This window comes from Equus quagga, chromosome 4 (genome assembly GCF_021613505.1).
Source record: "Equus quagga isolate Etosha38 chromosome 4, UCLA_HA_Equagga_1.0, whole genome shotgun sequence".
Lineage (NCBI taxonomy): Eukaryota > Metazoa > Chordata > Mammalia > Perissodactyla > Equidae > Equus > Equus quagga.
In genome coordinates, this window is record NC_060270.1 from 26658056 (window position 1) to 26685623 (window position 27568).

Genomic DNA, 27568 nt, shown 5'->3' on the forward strand with positions numbered 1-27568 from the left:
AAATGGATTAAAGACCTAAAGGTGAGACCTGAAACCATAAGGCTTCTGGAAGAAAACGTAGGCAGTACACTCTTTGACATCAGTATTAAAAGGATCTTTTCAGACACCATGCCTTCTCAGAGAAGGGAAACAATAGAAAGAATAAGCAAATGGGACTTCATCAGATTAAAGAGCTTCTTCAAGGCAAATGAAAACAGGATTGAAACAAAAAAACAACCCACTAACTGGGAAAAAATATTTGCAAGTCATATATCTGACAAAGGCTTAATATCCTTAATATATAAAGAACTCTCGCAACTCAATCACAAAACATCAAACAACCCAATCAAAAAATGGGCTGGAGACATGAACAGACATTTCTCCAAAGAAAATATACTGATGGCCAATAGGCACATGAAAAGATGCTCATCATCGCTGATCATCAGGGAAATGCAAATCAAAACTACACTAAGATATCACCTTACACCCGTTAGAATGACAAAAATATCTAAAACTAATAGCAACAAATGTTGGAGAGGTTGTGGAGAAAAAGGAACCCTCATACACTGCTGGTGGGAATGCAAACTGGTGCAGCCACTATGGAAAACAGTATGGAGATTCCTCAAAAAACTAAAAATAGAACTACCATACGATCCAGCCATCCCACTACTGGGTATTTATCCAAAGAGCCTGAAGTCAGCAATCCCAAAAGTCCTGTGCACCCCAATGTTTATTGCAGCACTGTTTACAATAGCCAAGACGTGGAAGCAACCTAAGTGCCCATCAACAGACGAATGGATAAAGAAGATGTGGTACATATACACAATGGAATACTACTCAGCTGCAAAACAGAACAAAATCATTCCATTTGCAATAACATGGATGGACCTTGAGAGAATTATGTTAAGTGAAATAAGCCAGCAAGAGAAAGATAATCTGTGTATGACTCCACTCATATGAGGAATTTAAAACTATGGACCAAGAACTGTTTAGTGGATACCAGGGGAAAGGTGGGGTGGGGGGTGGGCACAAAGGGTGAAGTGGTGCACCTACAACATGACTGACAAATATTAATGTACAATTGAAATTTCACAAGATTGTAACCTATCAATAACTCAATAAAAAAGAAAAGAAAAGAAAAGAAATTGTACAAGAAGTTAGAAAATCTTTCCTAGAGCAAAAACTTCGACAGAAGCTTTGCTGACTGCAGCTGTGCATATTCAGCATAATCAATTCTTGTTTAAATCTAACCAGATCTTTCTGTTGCTCCTTAGTATGTGAGTGAGCTGTCTTTCCAAGAAAGTCAGGTCCTGACATCAAGATTCAGCTCACAAGGCCAAACACAAGCTGAAGAAGAAAACTAACCAGAAAAGTCCAGACAATCAAGGAAAAAGAAATTCACTCTTCAAGGCCAAACACAGGCTTGTGGGAGGGTGCCAACTAACATGACCACATGCTCCCCTTCCCCTACTTAAAACCCCAGCACATGCTCTCCTTTGCCTACCTAAAACCCCAGATAAAAACCCCTACCTTTCAATGGAACAGAATTGAAAGCCCAGAGATAAAACCACACACCTATGGACAGCTAATCTTCGACAAAGGAGCAGAGGGCCTACAATGGAGAAAAGAAAGTCTCTTCAACAAATGGTGCTGGGAAAACTGGACAGCCACATGCAAAAGATTGAAAATTGACCATTCTTTTTCACCACACACCAAAATAAACTCAAAATGGATCAAAGACCTAAAGATTAGGCCTGAGACAATAAGTCTTTCAGAAGAGAATATAGGCAGTACACTCTTTGACATCAGTTTCAAAAGAATCTTTTCGGACACTATAACTCCTCAGTTGAGGGAAACAATAGAAAGAATAAACAAATGGGACGTCATTAGACTAAAGAGCTTCTTCAAGGCAAGGGAAAACAGGATTGAAACAAAAAAACAGCTCACTAATTGGGAAAAAATATTTACAAGCCACTTATCTGACAAAGGGTTAATCTCCATAATATACAAAGAACTCACACTGCTTAACAACAAAAAAACAAACAACCCGATCAAAAAATGGGCAGAGGACATGAACAGACATTTCTCAAAAGAAGATATGAATATGGCCAATAGACACATGAAAAGATGTTCATCATCGCTAATCATCAGGGAAATGCAAATCAAAACTACACTAAGATATCACCTTACACCCGTTAGATTGGCAAAAACATCCAAAACCAAGAGCGACAAATGTTGGAGAGGTTGTGGAGAAAAAGGAACCCTCATACACTGTTGGTGGGAATGCAAACTGGTACAGCCACTATGGAAAACAGTATGGAGATTTCGCAAAAAGTTAAAAATAGAAATACCCTATGACCCAGCCATCCCATTACTGGGTATCTATCTTAAGAACCTGAAATCAGAAATCTCAAGAGTCCGTTGCACCCCTATGTTCATCGCAGCATTATTTACAATAGCCAAGACGTGGAACCAACCTACATGCCCAGAAACTGATGATTGGATAAAGAAGATGTGGTATATATACACAATGGAATACTACTCAGCCATAAAAAAAGACAAAATTGGCCCATTCATAGCAATGTGGATGGACCTCGAGGGTATTATGTTAAGCGAAATAAGCCAGTCAGAGAAAGACGAACTCTATATGACTCCACTCATAGGTGGAAGTTAGTATATTGATAAGGAGATCTGATCGGTGGTTACCAGGGAAAAGGGGGGGTGGGGGGAGGGCACAAAGGGGGAAGTGGTGTACCCACAACATGACTAACAAAAATGTACAACTGAAATCTCACAAGGTTGTAATCTATCATAACATTAATAAAAAAAAAAAAAACCCTACCTTTTTCCTTTGGAGGAGATGGATCTGAGTTCTAACTCCCATCTGCTCATCTGGTTGCCTTTTGATAGTAAATCTCTTTCCTTGACACAAGCCTGGTGTTTCAGCTTTTTTCCTTATTGGTCCTATAGTGTGGCAGGTAAACAAACCTGCGTTTGGGCTTGTTAACCAATATGAATAAGCTTTCACTAATTTGGGTACCCCTGCAAGGTGGAGAAAAGCACACTCGAATTCAAGTGCATGGCCCAACACAAAGAATGTTAATCAATTGGCCTCTGGAAGTGTTTTATTTCTTGGTTTAAAACACTCATGTCAATTGGCAGCAATTGTGGCACACACTTTAAATAAGGATTAGTCTGTGTTTTCACTGTACACTAATACATTATCTCCTCAAGTTAATTATCAGTGGAGTCTTCCTGAAATAATTATGGGAACCCATGCACTTATCTACCTCACCCCAATAGAGATTCCAACCTCCTCCATTCTGACAGAGCTACTCTAATAAGTTAACCGGCCTTGGCATCAAAACGTGGTTTCTCTGCTCCCTTCATTTTTGACTGAAGGTCATTGCTAGAAGCTACAGACCGGAGATTGGGTCTTCTGGAACATCAGAGAAGGACAGCCTGAGAAGGGGATACAGGGAAGAGACCCGTGCTTATACCCTTCTTAGAAGAAGCTAAGACATGACCATCAGAGCAGACACCAAGGGACCTGACACTCAGGACTCCAGGACTACAAAGGCTGGGAACAGATGACTTCAGGAATATAGATTGTGGAGCCAGGGTTGACAGAATGAGAATTCATGACAAATGGCTGAATAACATGATGAGAGAAATCTGAGTGTGGCTATATTTTTCAGAATTTGTGGCTATTTGTTTCAGAATATTGTTGATTAGTTTTAATGTTTTCTTTTCTGATGAGCATACAATAAGCTCCCTTTTTATGCTTTGTGTTCCATCTCCAAAGTCTGACTTTCCCAGGCTATGACCGTGACTATGACAATGGTCAAACTTACCTGATTATAGGTTTTTCATTTAAAGATTTACTTGTCTGACATATTGATACAAAATATTTTAAAACAACAACCCAGTTTTAAAGAGCAAAAATATTTCTTCACCTGGGCACACCCTACATATTATCCTACATATGTAGGACCTGGAAGTGGCCCTACCTATTATCACTGTGAGTCAGAATATGGAAAACTGTGAATATATTTTAAAAGCTAATTAACTCTTAGGAAAAATTTTAAATGATGCCCCAATAATTGGAATTCAGAGGAGTGCTTTTACTCAAATTTAAGCCTGGGAAAATTCCAGCTGCCCTATGAACATTCTATGAAACTTTTAAAGAAAAGAATAGACGAAATCACTCAAGCTGTACAGATAATAGAAAAAAGAATTAACAAGAACGAGGAAAGTCTATGGGACCTGTGGGACAACATCAAGCACACTAACATTCATATTTTAAGTGTCCTAGAAGGAGAAGAGAGAGAGAAAGGGGCAGAGGATTTATTTGAAGAAATAATAGCTGAAAACTTTCCTAACGTAAGGAAGGAAACAGACATCCAGGTACAGGAAACACAGAGAGCACCAAACAAGAGAAACCCAAAGAGGCTCACACCAAGATACATTACAATTAAAATGTGAAGAATTAAAGATAGAGACTCCTAAAAGCTGCAAGAGAAGGCAACAAGTTGATACAAAGGAAATCACATAAGGCTATCAGCTGACCTCTAAGCAGAAACATTACAGGCTAGAAGGGAGTGGCACATTATTTTTAAGTGCTGAAAGGGAAAAACCTACAGCCAAGAATACTCTACTTGGCAAGGTTATCATTTAGAATGAAAGGAGAGAGAGTTTCCCAGACAAGCAAAAATTAAGGGACTTTATCACCAAGAAACGTCTTACAAAAAATGATTCAGGGACTTATTTAACTGGGAAGGAGAAGACCACAGATAGGAATAAGAAATTTACCCCCCCAAAAAGCAATAAAATCACTGGTAAAGGCAAAAATACAGTAAAGGTAGCAGATCAATCACCTATGAAGATAATAAGAAGGGCAAAAGACAAAAGTACGAAAATTACCTATATCTATGATAAGAGAGTAATGGATACAGATGCACAAAAAAACGGTTAGATGTGATATAAAAAACATAAAATGTGGGAGGAGCAGAGTAGAAGAGTAGAGCTTTTAGAAGAGGTCAAACTAAAGAGAACATCAGCTTCAGATATATTGCTATATACCTAAGATGTTACACATGAACTTCGTGGTAATCACAAACCAGAAACCAATAGAATCAGAAACAGAAAATTAAGGACAGAAACCCAAACATAATACTAAAAAAGACACCAAACCACAACAGAAGAGAGCAAGAGAAGAAGAAAGGAACAGAGAAGAACTACTGAAACAACCAGAAAAAAAGTAACAAGAAGGCAAGAACATACTTATCAATAGCTACTTTAAATGTCAACAGACTAAATGCTCCAATCAGAACACATAGGGTGGCCTGTTGGACAAAAAAACAAGACCCATATATAAGCTACCTACAAGAGAGACACTTCAGACCTAACCACACTCACAAACTGAAAGTGAAGGGATGGAAAATGATACTCTGTGCAAACAGCAATGAAAGAAAGTTGCGGTAGCAATACGGATATCAGGCAAAACAGTCTTTCAAACAAAAATGGTACCAAGAGACAAAGAAGGTCACTACATAATGATAAAGGGGAAAACCCAAGAAGAAGATATAACACTTATAAGTATCTATGCACTCAACATAGGAGCACCTAAATAAATAAAGCAATTATTAACAGAAATGAAAGGAGAAATAGACAGCAACAATAATAGGGGACTTTAACATGACTTCCAGCAATGGATAGGTCATCCAAACAGAAGATCAATAGGAAACAGTGCTGTTAAACAATACCATAGACCAGGTGGAGTTAGTAGACATACACAGAACATTCCATCCAAAAACCACAGAATACACATTCTTTTTAAATGTACATGGAACATTCTCCAGGACTTATCACATATTAGACTGCAAACAAGACTCAACAAATTTCAGAAGACTGAAATAATAACAAGCATCTTTTCTGATCACAACAGCATGAAACTAGAAATCAACTACAGGAAGAAAATCAGAAAAGACACAAATATGTGTAGACTAAACAAAATGCTACTGAACAATTGGGTCAATGAAAAACATCAAAGGAGAAATAAAAAAGTACCTGGAGACAAATGAAACCAAAAACATAACATGGAAAATTTATAGGATACAGCAAAAGTAGTTCTAAGAGGGAAGTTTATAGCAATACAGGCCTACCTCAACAAACAAGAAAAATCTCAAATAAACCATCTAACAGTGCACCTAAAGGAACTGGAAAAAGAAGAACCAGGCCTAAAATCAGTAGAAAGAATGAAATAATAAATTCAGAGCAGAAATAAATGAAATATAGAATAAAAAACAATAGAAAAAAATCAATGAAATCCAGAGCTGGTTCTTTGAAAAGATAAACAAAATTGACAAACCTCTAACGAGACTCACCAAGGAAAAAAGAGAGAAGGCTCAAATTAAAAAAATCAGAACTGAAAGAGGACAAATTACGACAGACACCTCGGAAATACAAAAGATTATAAGAGGATACTATGAAAAGCTATATGCCAACAAATTGGATAATCTAGAAGAAATGGGTCGATTCTTAGAATCTTACAACCTTCCAAAAGTGAATCAAGAAAAACTAGAGAATTGGAATAGACCAACCACGAGGAAGGAGATCAAAACAGTAATCAAAAACCTCCCCCAAAAGAAAAGTCCAAGACCAGACGGCTTCCCTAGTGAATTCTACCAAACATTCAAAGAAGATGTAATACCTATCCTTTTCAAACTCTTCGAAAAAATTGAAGAGGAGGGGGAGCTTCCTAACTCATTCAATGATGCCAACATTACCCTGATACCAAAACCAGACAAGGACAACACAAAAGAAAGAAAATTAAAAGCCAGTATCACTGATGAACATCTATGCAAAAATCCTCAACAAAATACTAGTAAATCAAATACAACAATACATTTAAAAAATCATACCCCATGATCAAGTGGGATTTATTCCAGGGATGCAGGATGGCTCAACATCTGCAATTCAGTCAACGTGATACATCACATTATCAAAGTGAAGGATAAAAATCACATAATCACCTCTATAGATGCAGAGAAAGCATTTGACAAGATACAGCATCCATTGATGATAAAAACTCTGAACTAAATGTGGATAGAAGGAAACTACTCAACATAATAAAGGCCATATGTGTCAAACTCACAGCTAATGTCATTCTCAATGGAGAAAAACTGAAAACTATCCCTGCAGGAACAGGAACCAGACAAGGATTCCCACTGTCACTGCTCTTATTTAATATAGTATTGGAAGTCTCAGCCAGAGCAATCAGGTAAGAAAAAGAAATAAAAGGAAAGGAAAGGAAGGAAGGAAGTGAAATTGGAAAGGAAGAAGTGAAACTGTCACTATTTGCAGATGACATGATTTCATTTATAGAAAACCCTAAAGAATCCACCAAAAAAGTTTTAGAAATAATAAATGAATACAGTAAAGTGGCAGGAAACAAAATCAACATACAAAAATCAGTTGCATTTCTATATACTATCAATGAAGCAGCAAATAGAGAAATTAAGAATACAATTGAAACTAAAAGAATAAAATACATAGGAATAAGCTGAAAACAAATTAACTCCAAATGAGTTAAAGACTCGAATGTAAGACATGAAACCATAAAACCGAAAGAAGAAAATATAAGCAGTACACTCTTTGACATTGGTCTTCACAGCATCTTTTTGAATACCACATCTACTCAAGCAAGGGAAACAAAGGGAAAAATTAACAAATGGGACTACATCAGACTAAAAATCTTCTGCAAGGCAAAGGAAACCATGAGCAAAATGAAAAGATGACCTGACAACTGGGAGAAACATTTGCAAATCATATATCTGACAAGAGTTTAGTCTCCAAAATATATAAAGAATACATACAACTCAACAAAAACAAAACAAGCAATCTGATCAAAAATTGGGCAGAGGATTTGAACATTTTTCAAGGATGATACACAGATGACCAACAGACATGAAAAGATGTTCAACATCACTAATTATTACAGAAATGCAAATCAAAACTACAATCAGATATCACCATACCCTGGTCCAAAAGGTTATAATTACCAAGACAAAAAATAATAAATGTTTGAGAGGATGTGGAGAAAAGGGAATCCTCTTACACTGCTGGTGGGATTGCAAACTGGTGCAGCCACTATGAAAAAGAGCATGAAGATTTCTCAAAAAATTAAAAATATAAATACCATATTACCCAGCAGTCCCACGACAGGGTGTTTATCCAAAGAACATGAAATCAACATTCCAAAGAGATTTAGGCACCCTGAAGTTCATTACAGCATTACTCACAATAGCGACAACGTGAAGCAACCCAAGTACCCTTCTAAGGATGAATGGATAAAGACAATGAGGTGTGTATATACGATGGACTATGACTCAACCGCGTAAAAGAGAAAATCATCCCATTTTCAACAACATGGATGGGCCCTCAGGGTATGATAGTAAGAGAAATAAGCCACACAGAGAAAGACAAATATTGGATGATTTCACTCATCTGTGGAAGATCAACAAACACATGGACAAAAAGAACACATTAGTGATTACCAGAGGGGAAGGGGGCTGGAAGTGAACAAAAGGGGTAGAAGGGCATATGTAGACGGTGACAGACAAAACTTAGAGTACCGATGGTGAGCATGATGAAGTGTATACAGAAACTGATATATAGTAATGGACACTCGGAATTACACAATGTTATAAACCATTGTGAACTCAATAAAATAATTGAAAAATAAGTAAAACTAGATACTCTGGAGGCTGGTTAGACACACAAAGTGCCTTTATTGAGTCCCTTTACTTATCATGGCAAATGATTATTTTCAAAGTCTCCATCAGAATGAGTCCTCTTTCCTAATTGAATAAATCATATCAGTTATGAGGGCCATGACTGAAATGTCACTTTCAGAAGTAAATTTTATTGATTAGCTATGACTAGCTCACAACTATGAAACAAGAACTATCCTTCAGAAGTAGAAAAATACTAAAATTTCCTCACAGGAAAATGGTAGCTGCCCCCAAGCTTACCTGATAACACCCCCTCCCTATAAGTGGGGTGAAGGACCTCGAGGCGGGTGTGTGGGAATCAAGGGCAGGTTAGCATGAATGGGGCAGAGGCAGAAAGGGAAGGTGGGGCAGCTCAGCTGAGGCCTCCAGCCTGGCAGGAGAGAATCTCTGGGGGGCGGGGGCAGCGCTTAGGGAGAGGGTGTGGGGGAGCCAGAGGAAGGGGTGGGCTAGGGCCCTCTTAGCCCTTGAGGGTCGGAGGAGGCTGAATTAAGGGACTTTCCTAAAGAAATCCTAGAAATCTCTGGTGGGAGTGACTAGAAAGAGCCAGAATCAACATCCCAGAGCAGGAGGGGTCATGGTCGCCTATCAGTGTCAGAGGAAAGTTATGTCCTTGCCCAGTGGGGAAACTGAGACCCAGGCTGTTGGGGGACATGATGCAGAGAGCATCCACGTGGGCTCAAGAGGTGAGGTTCAGGTGCCGAGGATCTTGGCGTCTCCAGGGGCAAAGGGGCGAGATGTGACCGAGCTTTGTCTAGAGCCCCCCCAGCAGAGTTAGTACTGGGTCAGCCTGTGTGGACCTAAACGCAGAGTGGAGGATCAGGGCTGTCCCCACGACAGCCCCACAGCGCATGGTGCACCAGCTGGGGAGCAAGCCGCCACCCCCCACATGCAGAGCAAGGGTGTGGGCTGGCACCAACGAATGCCACTGCAGGAGCCCTGGGACCAAGGCTTGTGAATTACCTACCCCCACTTCATTCCTAATGCTCCACTTCCACATGTTTCATACACTCAGCTCCAGATTAAAAGTTGCCTTTAAATAAAGGAATCTGTCGCCCCAAATTAGAAACCACCGGACTACTCTCAGTCCTCACTAACAGCAAGGAAACTGAGGCCCAGAAAGGGTAAGTGACGGGTGAATGCCGACCAGCAAGGTAGTGGTGTGATCTTTTCCCTTTCTGCCTCCAGGGACCCCTGGTGTATTCCTGAGACCTGTCACTCTATTTCCAACACTCCTGGGGACTATGATCCCCTCACTTGATCTCTCGGTGCTCCAGCTTCAGGCCCACCCCACCATGGGGAGGGCTAACCCCCACATCTGTACAATCTGGAGATGCAGTTTACGAACATTACGGGCACATGCTTCCACGCCTGTGCACACAAACACACACACAGACACACCTCACCTCCTGGAGGACTGCAGGATCACCGCTCCCTGTCCCCGTGCATAGAGACCCAGATCCTGGCCCAGGGACAGCTGGGAGACTGGGCTCAGAGGGACCCATTGGGCAGTGCAGGGTCTGCATGGGCACCCAGTCAGGCCCCACCACTCTCTGCAGCCCGACAGCTTCAGCCATGTATCTGGGGAGCACAAGCCAGATGGAAGGGGTCATGGCCCTCCTGGCCTGATCCCCCTCAGCTTGCAGAGCAGAAAGCTCTAGCTCATCCGTGCAGGGAGTTGGGGCCAGATGCATCCAGGCTGCTGTGCCCTCTGCCCCATTTCTTGGGTGAGAACCCTCAGAGGCCAGGAAGGGGAGGCTCCAGAGGCTCCCACACGGCCCTGGAGAAAAGCCCAAAAGGACAACAAGAGTGACTGGAAGAGCCTGGGAGCCGTGCTAAGGGCTCAGTGAGATGACCCAGCTTCACCCCACCCCACCAGCCCCAGGGTCACCACTCAGGCCTCTGGTTTGCCAACTCACTTGGGTCCCCACGGCGCACAAATTGTGAAATACCAGTTTCTGCCACAGCCAAGGTCGAAAGGGTTGTTTACATGCAGGTATCGGTACTAGAGGGGGCAAGAGCAGGAAGAAGAGCTCAGATCCAGCAGGACTGGGACAGCCAACCCCATCCCCCTAACGAGCCAGTCAGCTCAGCCCAGGGCTGCAGCAAGATCCCAAGAGCACAGAAGCCGAGAGGTTAACCCAAGGCCTCCCCAACCCACCTGAGTTGCTCTCTCCAGGCAACCACTGGCCCTGCACCCCTTCTCCTGCCATCTCAGGGATCCTCCCCTCACCTGGCACCCCTTTGGCAGCTGTTGCAGGAGAGCATAGCAACATTATTGGAAGGCTTTAAGCTTAGCAAGAACAAATTACAAAATGGGTGACTGAGAAATATGCGATCTGCTGATTCTCATAAATTACTATGCTAGATTGTTTGTGCTTTGGAATCAAAGGCCGGAAGAGAGTATCTCATCAAACACGAAGGCAAGGGGCTTAGGAACGCCAGGCCCTTGCAGGAATGGAACGCCACCTGCATAAATTGCCAGATTGTTTGTTCCCAGGATACTCCCTAAGAGAATGGCCTTGTGTAGGGCCGGGGTACATTGAAGGGGAGAAGACTAGAACTGTGGAGCTTTGATTTGCATATCCCTGCTGGCATGCTTTCCTGCTATGCTTGTACTTCTTGGCCTGCAAATAAATACGTGGTGATCAGAGGGATGTCACCACAGTCCTTGAGGCTGATGGTCCCCTGTCCCATTAAATAATATAGAGTGTGTTGTGTCTATTATATAGACTGTGTTCTGCCTATTCATTCCGTTTGCCCCTTCAGCTGGCTACCTAGCTGGTCTCTGCAGCAGGCAGCATCCTCCCATCTCTGTCACCTTTGGCCACACACATCCTCCTGCCACCTCTTTCCAAACACACTATCACATCAGCCTTTTGCTACGAAACCACTCCAAAGACACTTCCACCCCCCGCTCCCCCTTCTCTGCTTTCCCAGCTCTCATTGTTTTCTACACTTGTGCCTTGACTGAATTTCACTATCTGGAAGGGCAGTTGGTTGGGGCCCAATCATACTTCCCTAACCAAACTCCCATGGCCCTGGACATCTGGGCTCAAGGTCCCGAGCTCCCAGTGCAGGAAAAGTCAGGTCCAAAAGTCAAGTCCTGCCCTGGACACTGCTGACCAGGCTGTCCTCCTCACCACCCTCCACCCATCGGCCTAGGCCCCTCCTCCTCCACAAGGCAGGCGCAGTCTCAACCCGACTTCAAGAGCCCCAGCTACAAAATGTTCGTCATGACGAAAAGTGGCCCCGAAGTGCCTCTGCCCACCACCAGCTCGCCTGTGACCCCTGCCCCTGTCACAAAGATTTTGACCTTCAGAACTATTCTCCTCCAAAAGGAGCCAGGACTTCACGCAGGGCAGTTGAGCCCTGGGGCAGGAAAAGTCAAGACAGCTACAGAAGGTCCCATGGCTGCTAGAAAGCAACGCTAACCACTGTGAGAGTTTGAGTCCTGCCTTCTTTAAGGTGTTTAAAGCATTTAAGGGACACTAAATGGTGAACAGAGTTAGGTGAAATTTACAATCAAAATTTCAAATGTAGAGAAATCCATTTTGATTTATGAGATGTATATGCAGTACAGGAAAATGCTGCTTGTTCAGTGCTTAAAGGAGTGATAACTGTTGGATGGATTCATAAGAACTGATTAATAGCTACTGCACCTTCCTCTCCCCACAGGGGACCAACCAGCCGTGAGTGGAACCGACAGCTCCGAGCTCCCACACTGCCCTCTCTCACTGGCTCCAGACCTGGGTCTCCTGCTCCAACTGTGAGTCTCAAATGCCCTCACACTCCGCAGAACCAAAACCCAAGTGGGCATCTTGTTGCCCCATCTCCTGCCAGCTCCCTGCGGCCTCTGCTCTCTCGCCTTCTTCCCCAGGGTTTAGGCTCCAGGTTTCTCTCTCTCTCTCTCTCTCTCTCCTTCTATCCCAGAGCCTTATGCATTCTTTCATCTGTAGGTTCACTCGTTAGCTCATAAATATTTGGGGCCTCAACAACCTTCCAGGCACTGCACTGGGGACTGAGAACACTCCACAAACAATAGACCCAACTATAACCTGCAGGGTGGGGAGGGCAGCTGGGGAGGGAGAGCAGCAGAGAGAGGGGATCAGAGGGAAGAGCAGGCAGCCCAGGCCAAGACTCCATGGTGCAGGCAGAGGAGCAGCCGGCAGGAAAGCAGGGGGAGCCGGGCTTGAGGGGCTGGGGATGGCCACGGCAGGTGCCTTCAGCTTCAGGTGGGGCTGTGTACAGCCCGGAAACATCCATCTGAGGACTGGACACTGGCTTTGGCCACATGGAGGGTGCAGCATCAGTGTGCCAGTGAGGACAGAGGCTGAAGTGGGCTGAGGAAGGTGCAGAATGACACTCATGAGCACAGACAACTCTCTCAGGAACTACGGCTGTGCTGAGGGGAGAGTAGGACATGTGGAGCGGAGGACGGTGATGTGATTGGATGCTTGCTTTGTTTTTAAGATGAGAGAGACATGAACATGTGTAAACGATGATGGGAAGGAACGGTAACAATAACAACGATGTATAGGACACTTATATCAGCCACTGTGCTATGTGTCTTACACAAAGTAACCCATGTTACCTTCTTATAGAGATGGAGAAACTGAGGCACCAGGTGAATAAGTAACATGCCAAAGCTCTCCCTGCTTCTATGCTGTGGAGCCGTGATTTCAATTTATGTGGACTGGCTCCAGAGCTCTTGCTATATCAACCACTAAGCAAGCGGCCCCAGCAGAAGTGGTGGTCAGGGGAGGGAGGTAGGAAGGAAATGAAGTTGAGGTGTGTGAAGAATACCTGAGTGGGTTCTTCAGGTAATGGGAAAGAGTGCCTGGTGAATGTCAAAGAGAAGACGACGTTTACGTTTCCTAAGACTGGAGAGCCTGGATGGGAGACCCCCATTCTGAGCAGTGGAGGGAGGGCAGGCCTATGGCCTGACCTGGGGCTGAAGAACCATAGGATGTGGGAAGGGACAGTGCTGCCCAAGAGAGGCTGAAAGGATGGACTGAATCTGGAGAGAGAAGACAGGCAGACCACAGCGGGCTGATGAGTAAGAGCTGAGCAGAGGAGTCACAGGTGAGCTGGGGACCAAATATGGGTGATGGAGTGGTGACTGGAAGGAAGGGAGGTGGTGGGGGCAGAGGACTGCTCTGTCTTTTCAACTGTCTCAGTGCCTCCAACCCCACCCTCATCAACGTGACCCACTACAGTCTTACTAAAACAGCTTAGAGTCAAGTCATTGTACTACTGAAGGAAACCCATGGCAAGGATGTTCACTTTTACCCCTCCAACTCAACACTGGACCAGAGGTCCAAGACACTGCAGTAAGAAAAGGAAAAGAGAGGGCGGCCCATTGCCAAGAGGTTAAGTTCTCGCACTCCACTTTGGCAGCCCAGGGCTTCCTGGGTTCAGATCCTGCATGCAGACCTAGCACCACTCATCAAGCCATGCTGAGGCCGTGTTCCACGGAGCAGAAACAAAAGAACCTACAACTAGAATATACAAGTATGTACTGGGGGGCTTTCTGGAGAAGGAGAAAGTAAATAAAAGAAGATTGGCAACAGATTTCAGCTGAGGTGCCAATCTTAAAAAAAAAAAAGAAAAAGTAATAAAGTCATACATGTTGGAAAATAAGAAATGAAACTGTCCTTATACAGAGATGACATGAATTTCTATGTAGGATCAAGAAAAAATCTACTAGAACTAAGAAGACAGTCTAGCAAAATTGCAAGATCCAAGAACAATATATAAAAACTCCATTATGTCTTTTTATAATAATAAACAAATAGAAATCAAATTTTGAAAAATTTATAAAAGCAGAAAAACACATGAAATACTTGGACACAATCTAACACAATGTGTGTATGATCAATACACTGAAAACTGCAAAACACTGTGAAATCAGGGATGACCTAAATAAATGGAGAGGTATCCCATGCACACGGATTCAAAACTCAATATTGTTAAAATGTCAAATTTCCAAATTGATCTTTGCACTCAATGCAATGCAAATGAAAATCTCAGCAAAGATTTTTGTAGAAATTCACAAGTTGATGCTAAAATTTATATGGAAAGTCAAAGGATCTAGGACAGCCAAATGAACTTTGAAAATAAAGAGCACAGTTAGAGATCTCACATTGTGTGATTTCAAGACTTAATAGACAGCTACTAAGGAAGACAGTGTGGCATTGGCAAGAATAGAGAGTTCAGAAATACAGCCACATCTATATAGTCAGTTGATTTTTGATAAACGTGCAAAGGCAACACAATGGAGAAGGACGGTCTTTCCAACAAACGGTGTTGGCACAACCCACTTGCAAAATAATAAATCTTGACCCGTACCTTGCATCGCATACAAAATTTAACCAAAATGAATCTTAAGCCTAAACAGAAAATCTAAAATTATAAAACTTTTAGAAGAAAACACATGAGAAAATCTTTGGGACCTTGGGTAAGGCAAAGACTGCTTAATTACAACACCAAAAACACAATCCGTAAAAGACAAAACTGATATGGCACTTCATGAAAGTATAAAACTTCTGATCTTTGAAAGATATTGTCAGGAAAATGAGAGGACAAGCCATAGCCTGGGGAAAAATATTTGCAAAACACATATCTGAATCCAGAATATATACAAAACACTTAAAACTCTACAAGAAGAAAACAACTCAAGTTTTTTGAATGGGCAAAAGATTGGAACAGACATTTAATCACAGATACACACGTGGCAAATAAGAACATGAAAACATGCTCAACGTCGTTAGTCATTAGGAAGACACAAATTAAAACCCCTATGAGATACCACCACACATTTCTTAGACTAGCTAAAATGGAAAAAAAAAAAAAAACCTGACAATGCCAAATGTCAGTGAGGATGCAGAAGCAACTGGAATTCTCATAGGTTGCTTGTGGGAATGCAAAATGGTACAGGCATTTTGGAAGATAATTTGGCAGTTGCTTACAAAGTGAAACATTCAGTTACCATAGAACCCAGCAAGGCCACTCTTACCTATTTACCAAAAATAAATGAAAACTTATCTTCACGGAACTGTACACAAATGTTTATGGCCGCTTTTTTATGATTACCAAAAATTGGAAACAACTCAAATATCCTTCAGTTGGCAAATGGATAAACAAGCTGTGGTAGATCCATAGGACGGAACAGTGACCAGCAGTAAAAGGAAGACACTACTCATATAGGCAACAACATGGATGAATCTCAGGTCAATTATGCGATGTGAAAGACACCAGACTCAAAAGGCTGTGAATTCCATTTATAGGAGGTTCTGGAAAGAGAAAATCTGTGGGGATAGTACAACGCAGTGGTTGCCAGGGGCAGCAGGTACGGGACAAACTGACTACAAAGGACCATCAGAGAATTTCGGGGCTGATGGAAGTGTTCTGAATTTTAATTATGGTGGTAGCTACAGGACTGTCCATGCTTGTCCACACTCATAGAACTGGGTGCTTAAAAAGGGTGAATTTTACTGTATGTAAAAACAAACAAACAAACAAAATCCTGCCGTGGCTCCCAGGTTTCCAGGTCCCAAGACTAAACTCTCCAGCTGACGTTCTCAGCCTTTCCCACCTGCCCAATGCCAAGCAGGCCACTTCGTTTCCCATCCACTCTCTGCTGCAATGACAATCGTCTCCTCACCGTCTTGTCAACAGTCCGCAGCCTTTCGGGCATCCCTGCCTTTTTGCAAGCTGTGCCCCTCTCCTGCACCGCCCTGCCCTCTGCCCTCCGCCCACCCAAAACCCTCTCCACCGCGGTCCTCTCTGAACTCTCCGTTCCCTCTCTCAGTCTGTGTTGCACAGCGTGGGCGGGCCCCTCTCTCAGTGTTGACCGGCGTCTGGCGGGAGTTATTCTGACTTCAGGCTCCTCCTCAACACCAGCGCAGGATGGAGCCTTACTCACCACTCCGCGCAGCGTGAAAATAATGCACGCGCCGCCTGGCACACAGAAGGCCCTGGACGCAGGGCACCCAGGAGAGAGACTGACACTGAGCCCCAGTGGAGGCGACAGGGGAGCTGAATCAGGATCTTAAGGCTAACGAGGTACCTTCGAGGGAGTTCAGGCCATGAGGACCAGGGCGGTGGAGAAACAGCAGAAAGGGGAGGGACAAGGGGACCGTCCTAGCCTGGTGTCGTGGCTCCCCCGGGCCCACGTACCTTGCCCTCGTGGCAGCGCTCGGCCGCGCTCACCGACCTGGCCTTGATGACCAGCAGCACGAAGAGAGGCTCCAGGAAGCCGGCGGCGGGTAAGGCCACGACGTTGCTGCCCACGAGCTAAGGAGCTGTGCCCTCAAGTGTCCTCGTTGGCCCCGCCCCTCACCCAGGCTCCGCCCCAACGGCGCAGCCCACAACCCGAGTGTCCATCCTCTCCCTCCGCTCCAGCCCCGGGTAAACCTCACCCCACCCTGCTGTCCAGGCCCCGGGCCAACTTCTGCCCACCTCCATCCACCTCGCTGCTAGATTCTCAACTCTCCGCAGAGCCTCCGAGACCCGCCCATCTCCCCGACCCTACCGCCCTCACTCCTCCCAGACTGATCCTCCCAAACGGCTCCTCTCTCGGACCCCGCCCACCGCTCGCCCCGCCCCTGTGACCTGGTCTGTCCCTTGGCTGTCCCTGCCCTCCCCACTGCTCCCCTGGAGGGCGCCACAGCCTGGCGGATACGCGACGATCTCGTCCATAGAGAAGGGAAGCTGAGTCCTGTACACTGGGAACATCAGGACGGTGACCAGCATGGCGCCCGAGAACAGGCATAGCGACAGGACCTACAGCATGAAGACACGGAAATTGCGGTGACAGACGCAGTTGTTGACCCACTTGCAGTGGCGGTCAAAGTCCTGGGCAAGAGGATGGGGGGCTCCCCTGCAGGACCAGGCCTGGCCTCCATAGCCCCCAAACCTGAGCCTTACCCTAGATGGTCCCCGGCACTGGCTCTGTTTCCTGGGAGAAACGAAGCCACAAAGTCCCAATCGCTGGCTTTTCTGTGGTTAGAGCACTTCAGGGCTCTGTGGCTCAAGGTCACCTGTCAAGAGGCCTCTAGAGACTAGGCCTGCCTGGCCTTCTGTGGGAACATCCTGATGTAACCTTGGGCAGGACAGAGAATATCTTGGGGCCTCTCTTTCCTCATCCACTGAATGAGAGTAAGGTTGACATCCCCTCACCAGCCTCCCAGGGTTTTGTAAGTAGCAGATAAGACAGCACATTTGTAAACCTTGGCAGGCCATGCACGAGAGAGAAAAGCTCTCAGAACACAGTTGATTGTCTGGCATGGAACCCCAGAAGAGGACAGGCAAATCCTCCCAGGCCGGGCCTGCAGCTGGCCATAGGGCCCTGGGGCATCTAGTGTCAGCGAGGCCTGGTGTAGGACAAGGGTGCCTTTCCTCCCCCTGGCCTGACCAGGGCAAGCATAGATGTGGATGCACCTGTGCCTGTCAGCACCTGGCTAGGCAAGGGCCAGCCTCCCAGGACAGCTGCAGGCACAGATGCAGTGACCTGCATGAGTGACCAAGAGTGGCTGGGAGTGACTGCCACTCTTGGCATTTAGCAGTCTTGGAAGTAGTTTCACACCTGCCACGGGCACCCCAAGTAAGTGGACCTTCTAGTCCCAGCCAGGTGCTGGGCAGGGCAGTGGGTGGGGGGCAGGTGGGCAGATGAGAGGGGCACTCACCTCCACACAAATGTTGCACCATGGGCAGTGGTGGGTCCGGAGCGGGTGGTGGAAGCAGCACCTTGGGCACCACTGCAGGCGGAAGGCCCTGTGGTTCACCCACACCACAGGCACCATCATGGGGCCCAGTTCGTTGGAGCCTGGCATGGGAAGAGGATTGGGCAGCAGCAGGAGCCTTTCCATCACTCTGCTGCTGGCAGGGGTGGGGGCAGCCCCGCAGCATCACAGGGCTCCAGGAAGGGTGGGGAGCAGGTGGGCATGGGAATTCCCGGTCCCCACTCAGCTGCCTGACCAAACTGGGAGAGGCTGGTAGCCCAAGGGAAGGTAATTTCCAGCCAGAGGAGCTCTGTGATGACACAGGCCTTTGGAACTGGGATTGATGCTTTAAGGAGTGTGTGCAGTGGGAAGGAGGAGAGAACTGAGTGGTTGTCAATACCTGGCTTCTCTCCCTGGCCTGCCCCGCCCTCCCCTCCAAGGCAACTGGAAACCTCCGGAATTCTGTTTTCCACATCCCGGTGGATTGGGAAATGAAGCACAGAAGCAGGGCCCAAGCAGAGGAGGATGTGGGGAGAAGGGGTCTTGAGGCCAAGAAGGGGAGTGGGGAGCACGTTAGGAATCATCTTTGCAGGCAGGAGCCTTTAGGTTGCTACCTCCTTCTCCCAGGGGCTGAGAACTCACCTTGATGCAAGATGCCAGGGTCTGACACATTGAGGGAAACGAGACTGAAGAAGGTCAGGATGAAGAGGGGGCCTGTGACAACGGGATCGACCCACTCCCTGTTCTGGACCAGCCATCTGCAACTGAGACCAGAGCAGGACTCAGCCCTGATCTGCGGGAGGTCCTGAGCTCCCCCCAGGACTCAGTCCACCTGGTCAGGACTCATAGACCTTAAAGCCTGCCATAAATATCCAGGCTAGTGACAGATCCACAGAGGCTCCACCAGCTGTCACCCAACACTACCCACCACCACCAGCTCCCAGGGGCACCAAGCACTCTATGCCTCAGTGCCTTTGCACATTCAGGGCCCTCTGCCTAGAATATCCTCCCTTCCCTGACCCCTCTTCTGCACTTCCCCTGCTCCATGCTATCATCATCTCTTTTTCTTTCTGTGTCTGTCAGAAACCTGCTGGCCTGGGTGGGAGACTCACGGGAATGCGAAGAAGAGGCCACTAAGGACGAGCAGCAGCTCGACACTGAAGGCAGCGAACAGGCTCAGGAGCATCCAGGGAAGTGGGTCCTGAGGTCTGCCACCCCGCAAGAGAGCGGCATGGCGGCACCTCCAGTGCCCACAGGCGCCCTCGCCGATACTGGCTCCAGGAGCCCTATATCCATAGCGACTGTTGAAGACATATTGAGCGCCCAAGCCACAGCCCAGGGTGGAAGGCAGAAGTCCCAGTGTGACATCACCGAGGCTGAGGAGAATGTGGGCTAGGGGCTCTGCAGCCTGTGACCAGCACTTCCAACGGCAACGCCCGCCACCCCCACTGGCTGGGGACTGAGAGGTCCTGCCCCTGCCAGGTTGGCTTCACTCCACAGGGTAGAGAAGCACATGGGGAGAAGGGGTGATTCCAATCGCCCTTTCAGGGGAAGTGCTGATCGAAGCAAACCGTGCTCACTGCTCACTCTGTCTTCAGCTTTTCCTTTTTGCTATCACAAAAGTCCACTTTGCAGGAGGGGGCAGCAAAATAATTTCACAGCTTCCCTTGTTTCCTGGCTTTTCTTGATGAAATTCTGGTCAACGAGATGTAAGCGGATGTCTTTCGAGGGTTTCTAGAAAAGCTTTTGCCTTCCTGATAAAAGGGGAAAAGGGCACAGCACAGCTCTGTTTCTTCTTCCTGTCTTGAACCTAGATGTGCTGGCCAGGGGCAGCCTCTTGGACCCGTTAGGCAACAAGTCAACATGCTACAGAGACAACATTAGATGACATTGTTGATTCACTGCCCCAGTCTTGAACTGCCTGCCTCTGAGCTGCTTATGATGTGAGAAAATAACTGGCTTCTCTGTTACATGCAGCTGACAGTTGTCATTCATTTTAGCTACTGAGCATCTAAACCCCTCTGTGTTTGGAAGATTCCCCCAACTGTGGCTCACAGTTCCAAAAGACCTGTGACTCAAGTGCCACCAATTAGTCTCAGAGCAACTACCACAAACCCACTGGGGAGTCTTTGCTGAGAGGCAGCCACTGCAGACATTTTCAGAGCTCCCATGTGTTGAAGTGTAGTGGCATTTTGATAGTCACTTTAGTTTCAACAGTGATTGTATTATTCTTGAACATGGATAAAATATGTGATTCCAAGATTCTTACTTTGCTTTAAAAACTTGGGCTGATATCGAATGGGAGTAATTGACCTGGAACATTCTCAGGAAATTAATTTGATTAAAAACAGAAGGGGCCAGCCCTGTGACCCAGTGGTTAAGTTCACCCTTCTCTTTGTCAGCCTGGTGTTCGCTGGTTGGGATCCTTGGCAAGGACCTATGCACTGCTCATCAAGCCTTGCTGTGGCAGCATCCCACATAGAAGAAGTAGAATAACCTGCAACTAGGATATATATGTTGTGGCTTTGGGGAGGGAAAAAAAAAAAGGAAGATTGGCAACCTATGTTAGCTCAGGGCCAATCTTCCTTACCAAAAAGTATATCTTAAAAAAAAAGAAAAAGTAAGCTTGGGCCAAATGCAGCCTGCCTGACTCTGAGGTTAAAAAAAAGAGAGAGAGAGAGAGCAAAAGTCCCTCATCAACATGAATTATTGTTACTTTTATTTTGACTATACAAACATATTTTTTCTTAATGACATTCAAATTAAGAAGTTAAAAATCTGTGTTCTAAGAATATTGTCTTATACTTGATAAGATTATATTTTAAATACTAAAGTTGAAAGCTTTAGATATTCTCATTTTTGCAATTTCATATAACTGTATATATGTATGCACATTTAAAATATCTACATATTGAAATATATTAAAATTAATTTTTTAAAAGTGTGTGTATCATAGAGAGGAAGAACTGCTAGCTTGGAAGAGAAATGATGTTTGGATCACAGTCTCTTTTCCACCTGATGCGCTAAAATGTTATTATTTTATCTCTGTCTATTCTACCTGATGGTAGAGAGTTATTATCTCACTTAACATAAATGAATAGTCTTAATTTTAAGCAAATTAATAGAATGATAAGATAGAATTAATAGAATGATAGAAGATTCCTCACTTCTAAAAAAAAGCTGAAAATGCTCAGTGTTTTTTATGTTACCTTCTGCTGTGACATCTACAAGACTGTTAGTCTGATTAATATCATGCCAACACTATGACCTTTCTTCTCCTCAGACACCTGTACTCACACAGAGCAACAACTCTTGCATGTTGCTATTTTCTGATGCTGAGCCCCAAATTCAGAAGAATGAAATTGGCCTTGTGTCTTTTTGGCTGCTAGGTATCACCAAAGGCTTGCTACCCACCCCCAAAACCCATGACATGGCACTCTCAAGCATCAAAGGATGTTAAAAACATAGAGATAGGGGCTGGCCCAGTGGCATAGCACTTAAATTTGCACACTCTGCTTTCGTAGCCTGGAGTTCACAGGTTTGGATCCCAGGTGAGGACCCACACACCGCTGGTTGGGCCATGCTCTGGCAGCATCCCACACACAAAATAGAGGAAGATTGGCATGGATGTTAGCTAGGGACAACCTTTCTCAAGCAAAAAGAGGAAGATTGGCAACAGAACTTAGCTAAGGGACAATTTCCTCAGCAAAAAAGAAAAAAAAAAAAACAGAGAAAAACTGATAAATAAAAAAGAATATTTAATCTGGGTTTTGCATGGGTAGGGGTTAACAATATGAAACCAAGCATGAAGAAGTTAAAAAATCTTCCCTAGAGCAAAAAACTTTGAAAGAAGCTTTGCTACCTGCAGCTGTGCACATTCAGCATAATCAACTGTTGCTCAAAACAAACGAGGTCTTGGGGCCAGCCCCGTTGCTGAGTGGTTAGGTTCGCGCTCTCTGCTTCAGTGGCCCAGTGTTTCACCAGTTTGGATCTTGGGCGCGGACGTGGTACCACTCATCAAGCCATGCTGAGGCAGCATCCCACATGCCACAATTAGAAGGACCCACAACTAAAAATACACAACTATGTACCAGGTGGCTTTGGGGAGAAAAAGGAAAAATAAAATCTTTAAAAAAAAAAAACTAACCAGGTCTTTCTATCCCTCCTTAGTATGTGAGTGAGCTGCCTTTCCCAGAAAGTCAAGGTCCAGACATCAAGATTCAGCCTCACAAAGCCAAAAGCAGGCTGAAGATGAAAATTAACCAGAAAAGTCCAGTTGGTCAAGGAAAAAGAAATTCAGTCTTCAAGGCCCAACACAGGCTGGCAGGAAGGCCCTAACCTGCATGGCCACAGGCTCCCACCCACCTACATAAAACCCCAGCACATGCTCTCCTTCCCCTACCTAAAACCCTAGAGAAAAACCTACCTTTTTCCCTTCAAGGAGGTGGATCTGAGTTCTAACTCCCATCTCCTCCTCTTTCAATACTAAAGGTCTTTTCTTGCCACAAGACTGGTGTTTCAGTTTTTTCTTTATTGGCCCTACTGTATGGCAGGTAAATGAACCTGTGTTTGGGTTTGGTAACAAATATGAATAAGTTTTCAGCAATTTGGATACTCTTGCAGAGTGGGGAAAAGCACACTTGAATTCAAGTGCAAGGCCCAACACAAAGACTGTCAATGAATTGGCTTCTGAGAATATTTTATTCCTTGGTTTAAAACACTTATGTCAATTGGCAGCAATTGTGGCACATGCTTTACATACAGATTAGTCTGTGTTTTCACTGTCCATTAATACATTTTCTCCTTAGGTTAATTATCAGTGGAGTCTTCATGAAATAATTATGGGAACCCATGCACATATCTACCTCACCCCAATACAGATTCCACTCTCCTCTATTCTGAGAATGTTAGCTACTCTAATACGTTAACCTGCCTGGTATCAACACATGGTTTCTCTGCTCCCTTCATTTTTGACTGAAGGTCCCTAGAGAAGCTACAGACCAGAGATTGGGTCTTCTGGAAGAAATGTCAGACAAGGAAAGCCTGAGAAAGGGATACCTGAAACAGACCCATGCTTACAGCCTTCCTAGAAGAAGCTAACTTGACCACCAGAGCAAACACCAGGGGGGACCTAACACTCGGGACTCCAGGACTACAGGGCCTGGGAACAGATGACTTCAAGAACATAGACTGTTGAGCCAGGGTTGACAGAATGAGAATTCATGACATATGACTGAATAACACCAATGAGAGATATCAGATGGTGGCTATTTGTTTCAGAATTTGTAGCTATTTGTTTCAGAATATTGTTGATCAGTTTTAATGTTTTCTGATGAGCATACAATAAGCTCCCTTTTTATGCTTTGTGTTCCATCTCCAAAGTCTGACTTATGCAGGCTATGACCATGACTATGACAATGGTCAAACTTATCTGATTGTTGGTTTTTCATTTAAATCTTTACTTGTTTGACATATTGGTCCAAAATATGTGAAAAGAACAACCCAGTTTTAAAGAGCAAAAATACTTCTTCACTGGGGCACACCGTATCTGAATCCAGGCATATATAAGAGGTCCTATATACTATCACTGTGAGTCTTAATATGGAAAACTGTGAATATATTTTACAAGCTAATTAATTCTCAGGAAATGTTTAAAATGATGCCCTAATAATTGGAATTCAGAGGAGTGCTTTTACACAAATTTAAGCCTGGGAAAATTTCAGCAGCCCTTTGAACATTCTATGAAACATTGAAGTGTGTTTTCTAGATAGTTCCACTTATTAGTGTCTATGACAACTCAATGGGAACTATAACATATGTTTAAAAATAAATACTTAGTCCATGCATGAACACTTTCCTGGCTGGTGGGTGAGCCCACCATGCCACAGTGGTCCCAAGGACTTGACCTGGCTCTGACCTCTTGAGGAAGCCCTACCCACCAAGCACAGCATCAGCACAACCATTAGAAGAGGTGGTGGCAGATCTATGCACCTGGGCAAATGCCTTCTGAGCCAGCACAAGCACCCAAAGGATTCCTACAACTTTCAACCAAAGGGGTGGGATCAGAAACACAGCTCCTGCTTCCCCCTAGCAGTAGCTGGTGGAATCTGTGACCTGATATGACCAGAAATATGCCAGAAAAAGATCAGTTCATCAAACATCATGAGAAACTATAGTAGTAATTCAGAGCATGAGGAAAATGACAATTCTCCAGAAACCAACCCTGAAGCCACAGAAATTTATAATCTACGTGACAGAGAATTCAAAATAGCTATCATAAAAAAACCTAAACAAGTTGCAAGAAAACTCAGAAAGTGCAATGAGATCAGGAATACAATTAATGAACAGAGGGAATTCTTCACAAAAGAGATTGAAACTATAAAGAAAAACCAGAAATGGGGGAGATGAAAAACATGATGAATGAGATAAGGAAAAAGCTGGATCCCTAAAATAACACAGCTGATATTATGGAGGACAGAATTAGCAATTTAGAGGATGGAAATATAGAAATGCTTCAGGTGGAGGAGGAGAGAGAATGAAAACTAAAAAGAAATGAAGAAATTCTTAGAAAAATATCTGACTCGATTAGGAAATGTAGCATAAGGATTACAGGTATTCCAGAGGGAGAACAGCGGGAAAGAGGAGCAAAGAACTTGTTCCAAGAAATAATAGCTGAGGACTTCCCAAACCTGGGGAAAGCACTGGAATCACAAGTAAAAGAAGCTAATATGACTCCTAATTACATCAATGTAAAACGACCTTCCTCAAGGCATATAGTAGTAAAACTGGCAAATGTCAATGACAAAGAAAAAATGTTAAGGACAGCAAGGCAGAAGAAAATAACCTACAGAGGAATCCTTATCAGGCTTCCACTGGATTTCTCAGCAGAAACCTTACAGGCTAGGAGAGGGCAGAATGATATATTCAAAATTCAGAAAGACAAAATCTTTCAGCCAAGAATAGTCTATCCAGTGAAAACATCCTTCAGATATGATGGAGAAATAAAAACTTTCCCAGATAAACAAAACCTGAGGGAGTTCATCACCAGAAGACCGTCTCCCCTACAAGAAATTATCAAGAAGTCTTTTACTCCTGCAAAAAAAAAAGACAACATGTTTACAAAGCTGTGAGCAAGGAGATAAATAGGCAGACAAAATCAGAAAATTGCAGCTGTCTATCAGAACAGGTTAGCAAAGAGTTAATTACAACATTAAAGATCATAGAAAGGAAAACATCAAAAATAACTATAATCATTTCATTTAAACCACAAACTCACAATACAAGATGGAATAAGTTATGACAACAATAACTTAGGGAAGAGGAAAAGGATGGAACCTCCTTAGACTAAGGAAATAAGAGGCTATCAGAAAATGGACTATCATATCTACAAGACCTTTTATACAAACCTCAGAGTAATGACTAAACAAAACATCAGAGCAGAGCCATGAATGATAAATAAAGAGAAAAGAGAAAATCATCATAGAGAATCAACAAACTGCATTGGCAGTCTGAAATACGAGGTATGAGAAACAAGGGAAATACAGAACAACTGGAAAACAAGTGACAAAATAGCAGCATTAAGCCTTCATATATCAATAATCACTCTAAATGTAAATAGATTGAATTCCCCAGTCAAAAGACACAGAGTCGCAGGATGGATTAAAAAATAAGACCCAAGAATATGCTGCCTCCAGGGAACACATCTCAGCTCTAAAGACAAACATAGGCTCAGGGTGAAGGAATGGGAGACAATACTTCAAGCTAATTGCAGACAAAAGAAAGCAGGTATTGCCATACATATATCAGACAAAATAGATTTCAAGATAAAAAAGACAAGAGACAAAGAGGAGCCATATATAATGATAAAAGGGACTCTCCACCAAGAGGACATAATATTTATAAATATATATGCATCCAACACGGGAGCACCAAAGCACATATAGCAACTATTAATTGACCTAAAAGGAGACATTAACAACAACAACATAATGGTAGGGGACCTTAACATCCCACTTACATTAATGGATAGACCATCGAGACAGAAAGTCAACAAGGAAATAGTGGAATTAAATGAAACATTTCACTAGATGGACTTAATAGATATATGGAGAACATTCCACCCAAAAACAGCAGAATACACATTTGTCTCAAGGGCACATGGATTATTCTCCAAGATAGACCATATATTGGGAAATAAGGCAAGCCTCAATAAATTTAAGAAGATTGACATCATATCAAGCACCTTTTCTGACCACAATGCTGTGAAACCGGAAATCAACTGCAAGAAAAAAGCTAGGAAAGTGACAAATATGAGGAGACTAAACAACACCGTAGTGAACAACAATGATCATTGAAGAAATTAAATAGAAATCAAAAAATATCTGGAGACAAATGAAAATGCAAATGTACCATACCAATTCATACGGGATGTAGCAAATGTGGTCATAAGAGGGAAATCATAGCAGTGCAGGCCCACCTTAACGAACAAGAAATATCTCAAATAAGCCTCTCAAACCTCACCTGACAGAATTAGAAAAAGAAAAACAAAGAGAGCCCAAAGTCAGTAGAATGAGGGAAATAACAAAAATTAGAGCAGAAATAAATGAAATCGAAACCAAAAAAGCAGTAGAAATGACTCATGAAACTAAGAGCTAGTTCTTTAAGAAGATGAACAAAACTGACAAACCCTTAGCCAGACTCACTAAGAAAAAAAGAGAGAAGGCTCAAATAAATAAAATTGGAAATGAAAGAGGAGAAATTGCAATGGATACTAAAACAAATACAAAGGACTATAAGAGAATACTTTGAAAAACTATATGCCCACAAATTGGATAACCTAGAAGAAGTGGATAAATTCTTAGACTCATACAACCTCCCAAAACTGAATCAAAAAGAAATAGAGAATCTGAATAGACCAATCATAAGTAAATAGATTGAAACAGTCATCCGAAATCGCCCCAAATATAAAAGTCCAGGACCAGATGGCTACTCTGGAGACTTCTATCACACATTCAAAGAGGATTTAATACCTATCCTTCTCAAACTCTTCCAAAAAGTTGAAGAAGATGGAAC

The 27568-nt window shown here is 43.8% G+C and overlaps 1 protein-coding gene across 1 annotated transcript; it reads right to left on the bottom strand.

Annotated features, from left to right (window-relative positions):
• Window positions 1-9464: 9464 nt before the first annotated feature.
• LOC124238642 (palmitoyltransferase ZDHHC19-like) lies at window positions 9465-26530 on the bottom strand. The gene is given in 9 exon segments (XM_046659825.1): window positions 9465-9525; window positions 10173-10352; window positions 10691-10776; window positions 16953-17058; window positions 17458-17630; window positions 18461-18600; window positions 19139-19260; window positions 19609-19983; window positions 26514-26530. Coding segments are annotated over 9 exon segments (1260 nt in total).
• Window positions 26531-27568: the final 1038 nt, after the last annotated feature.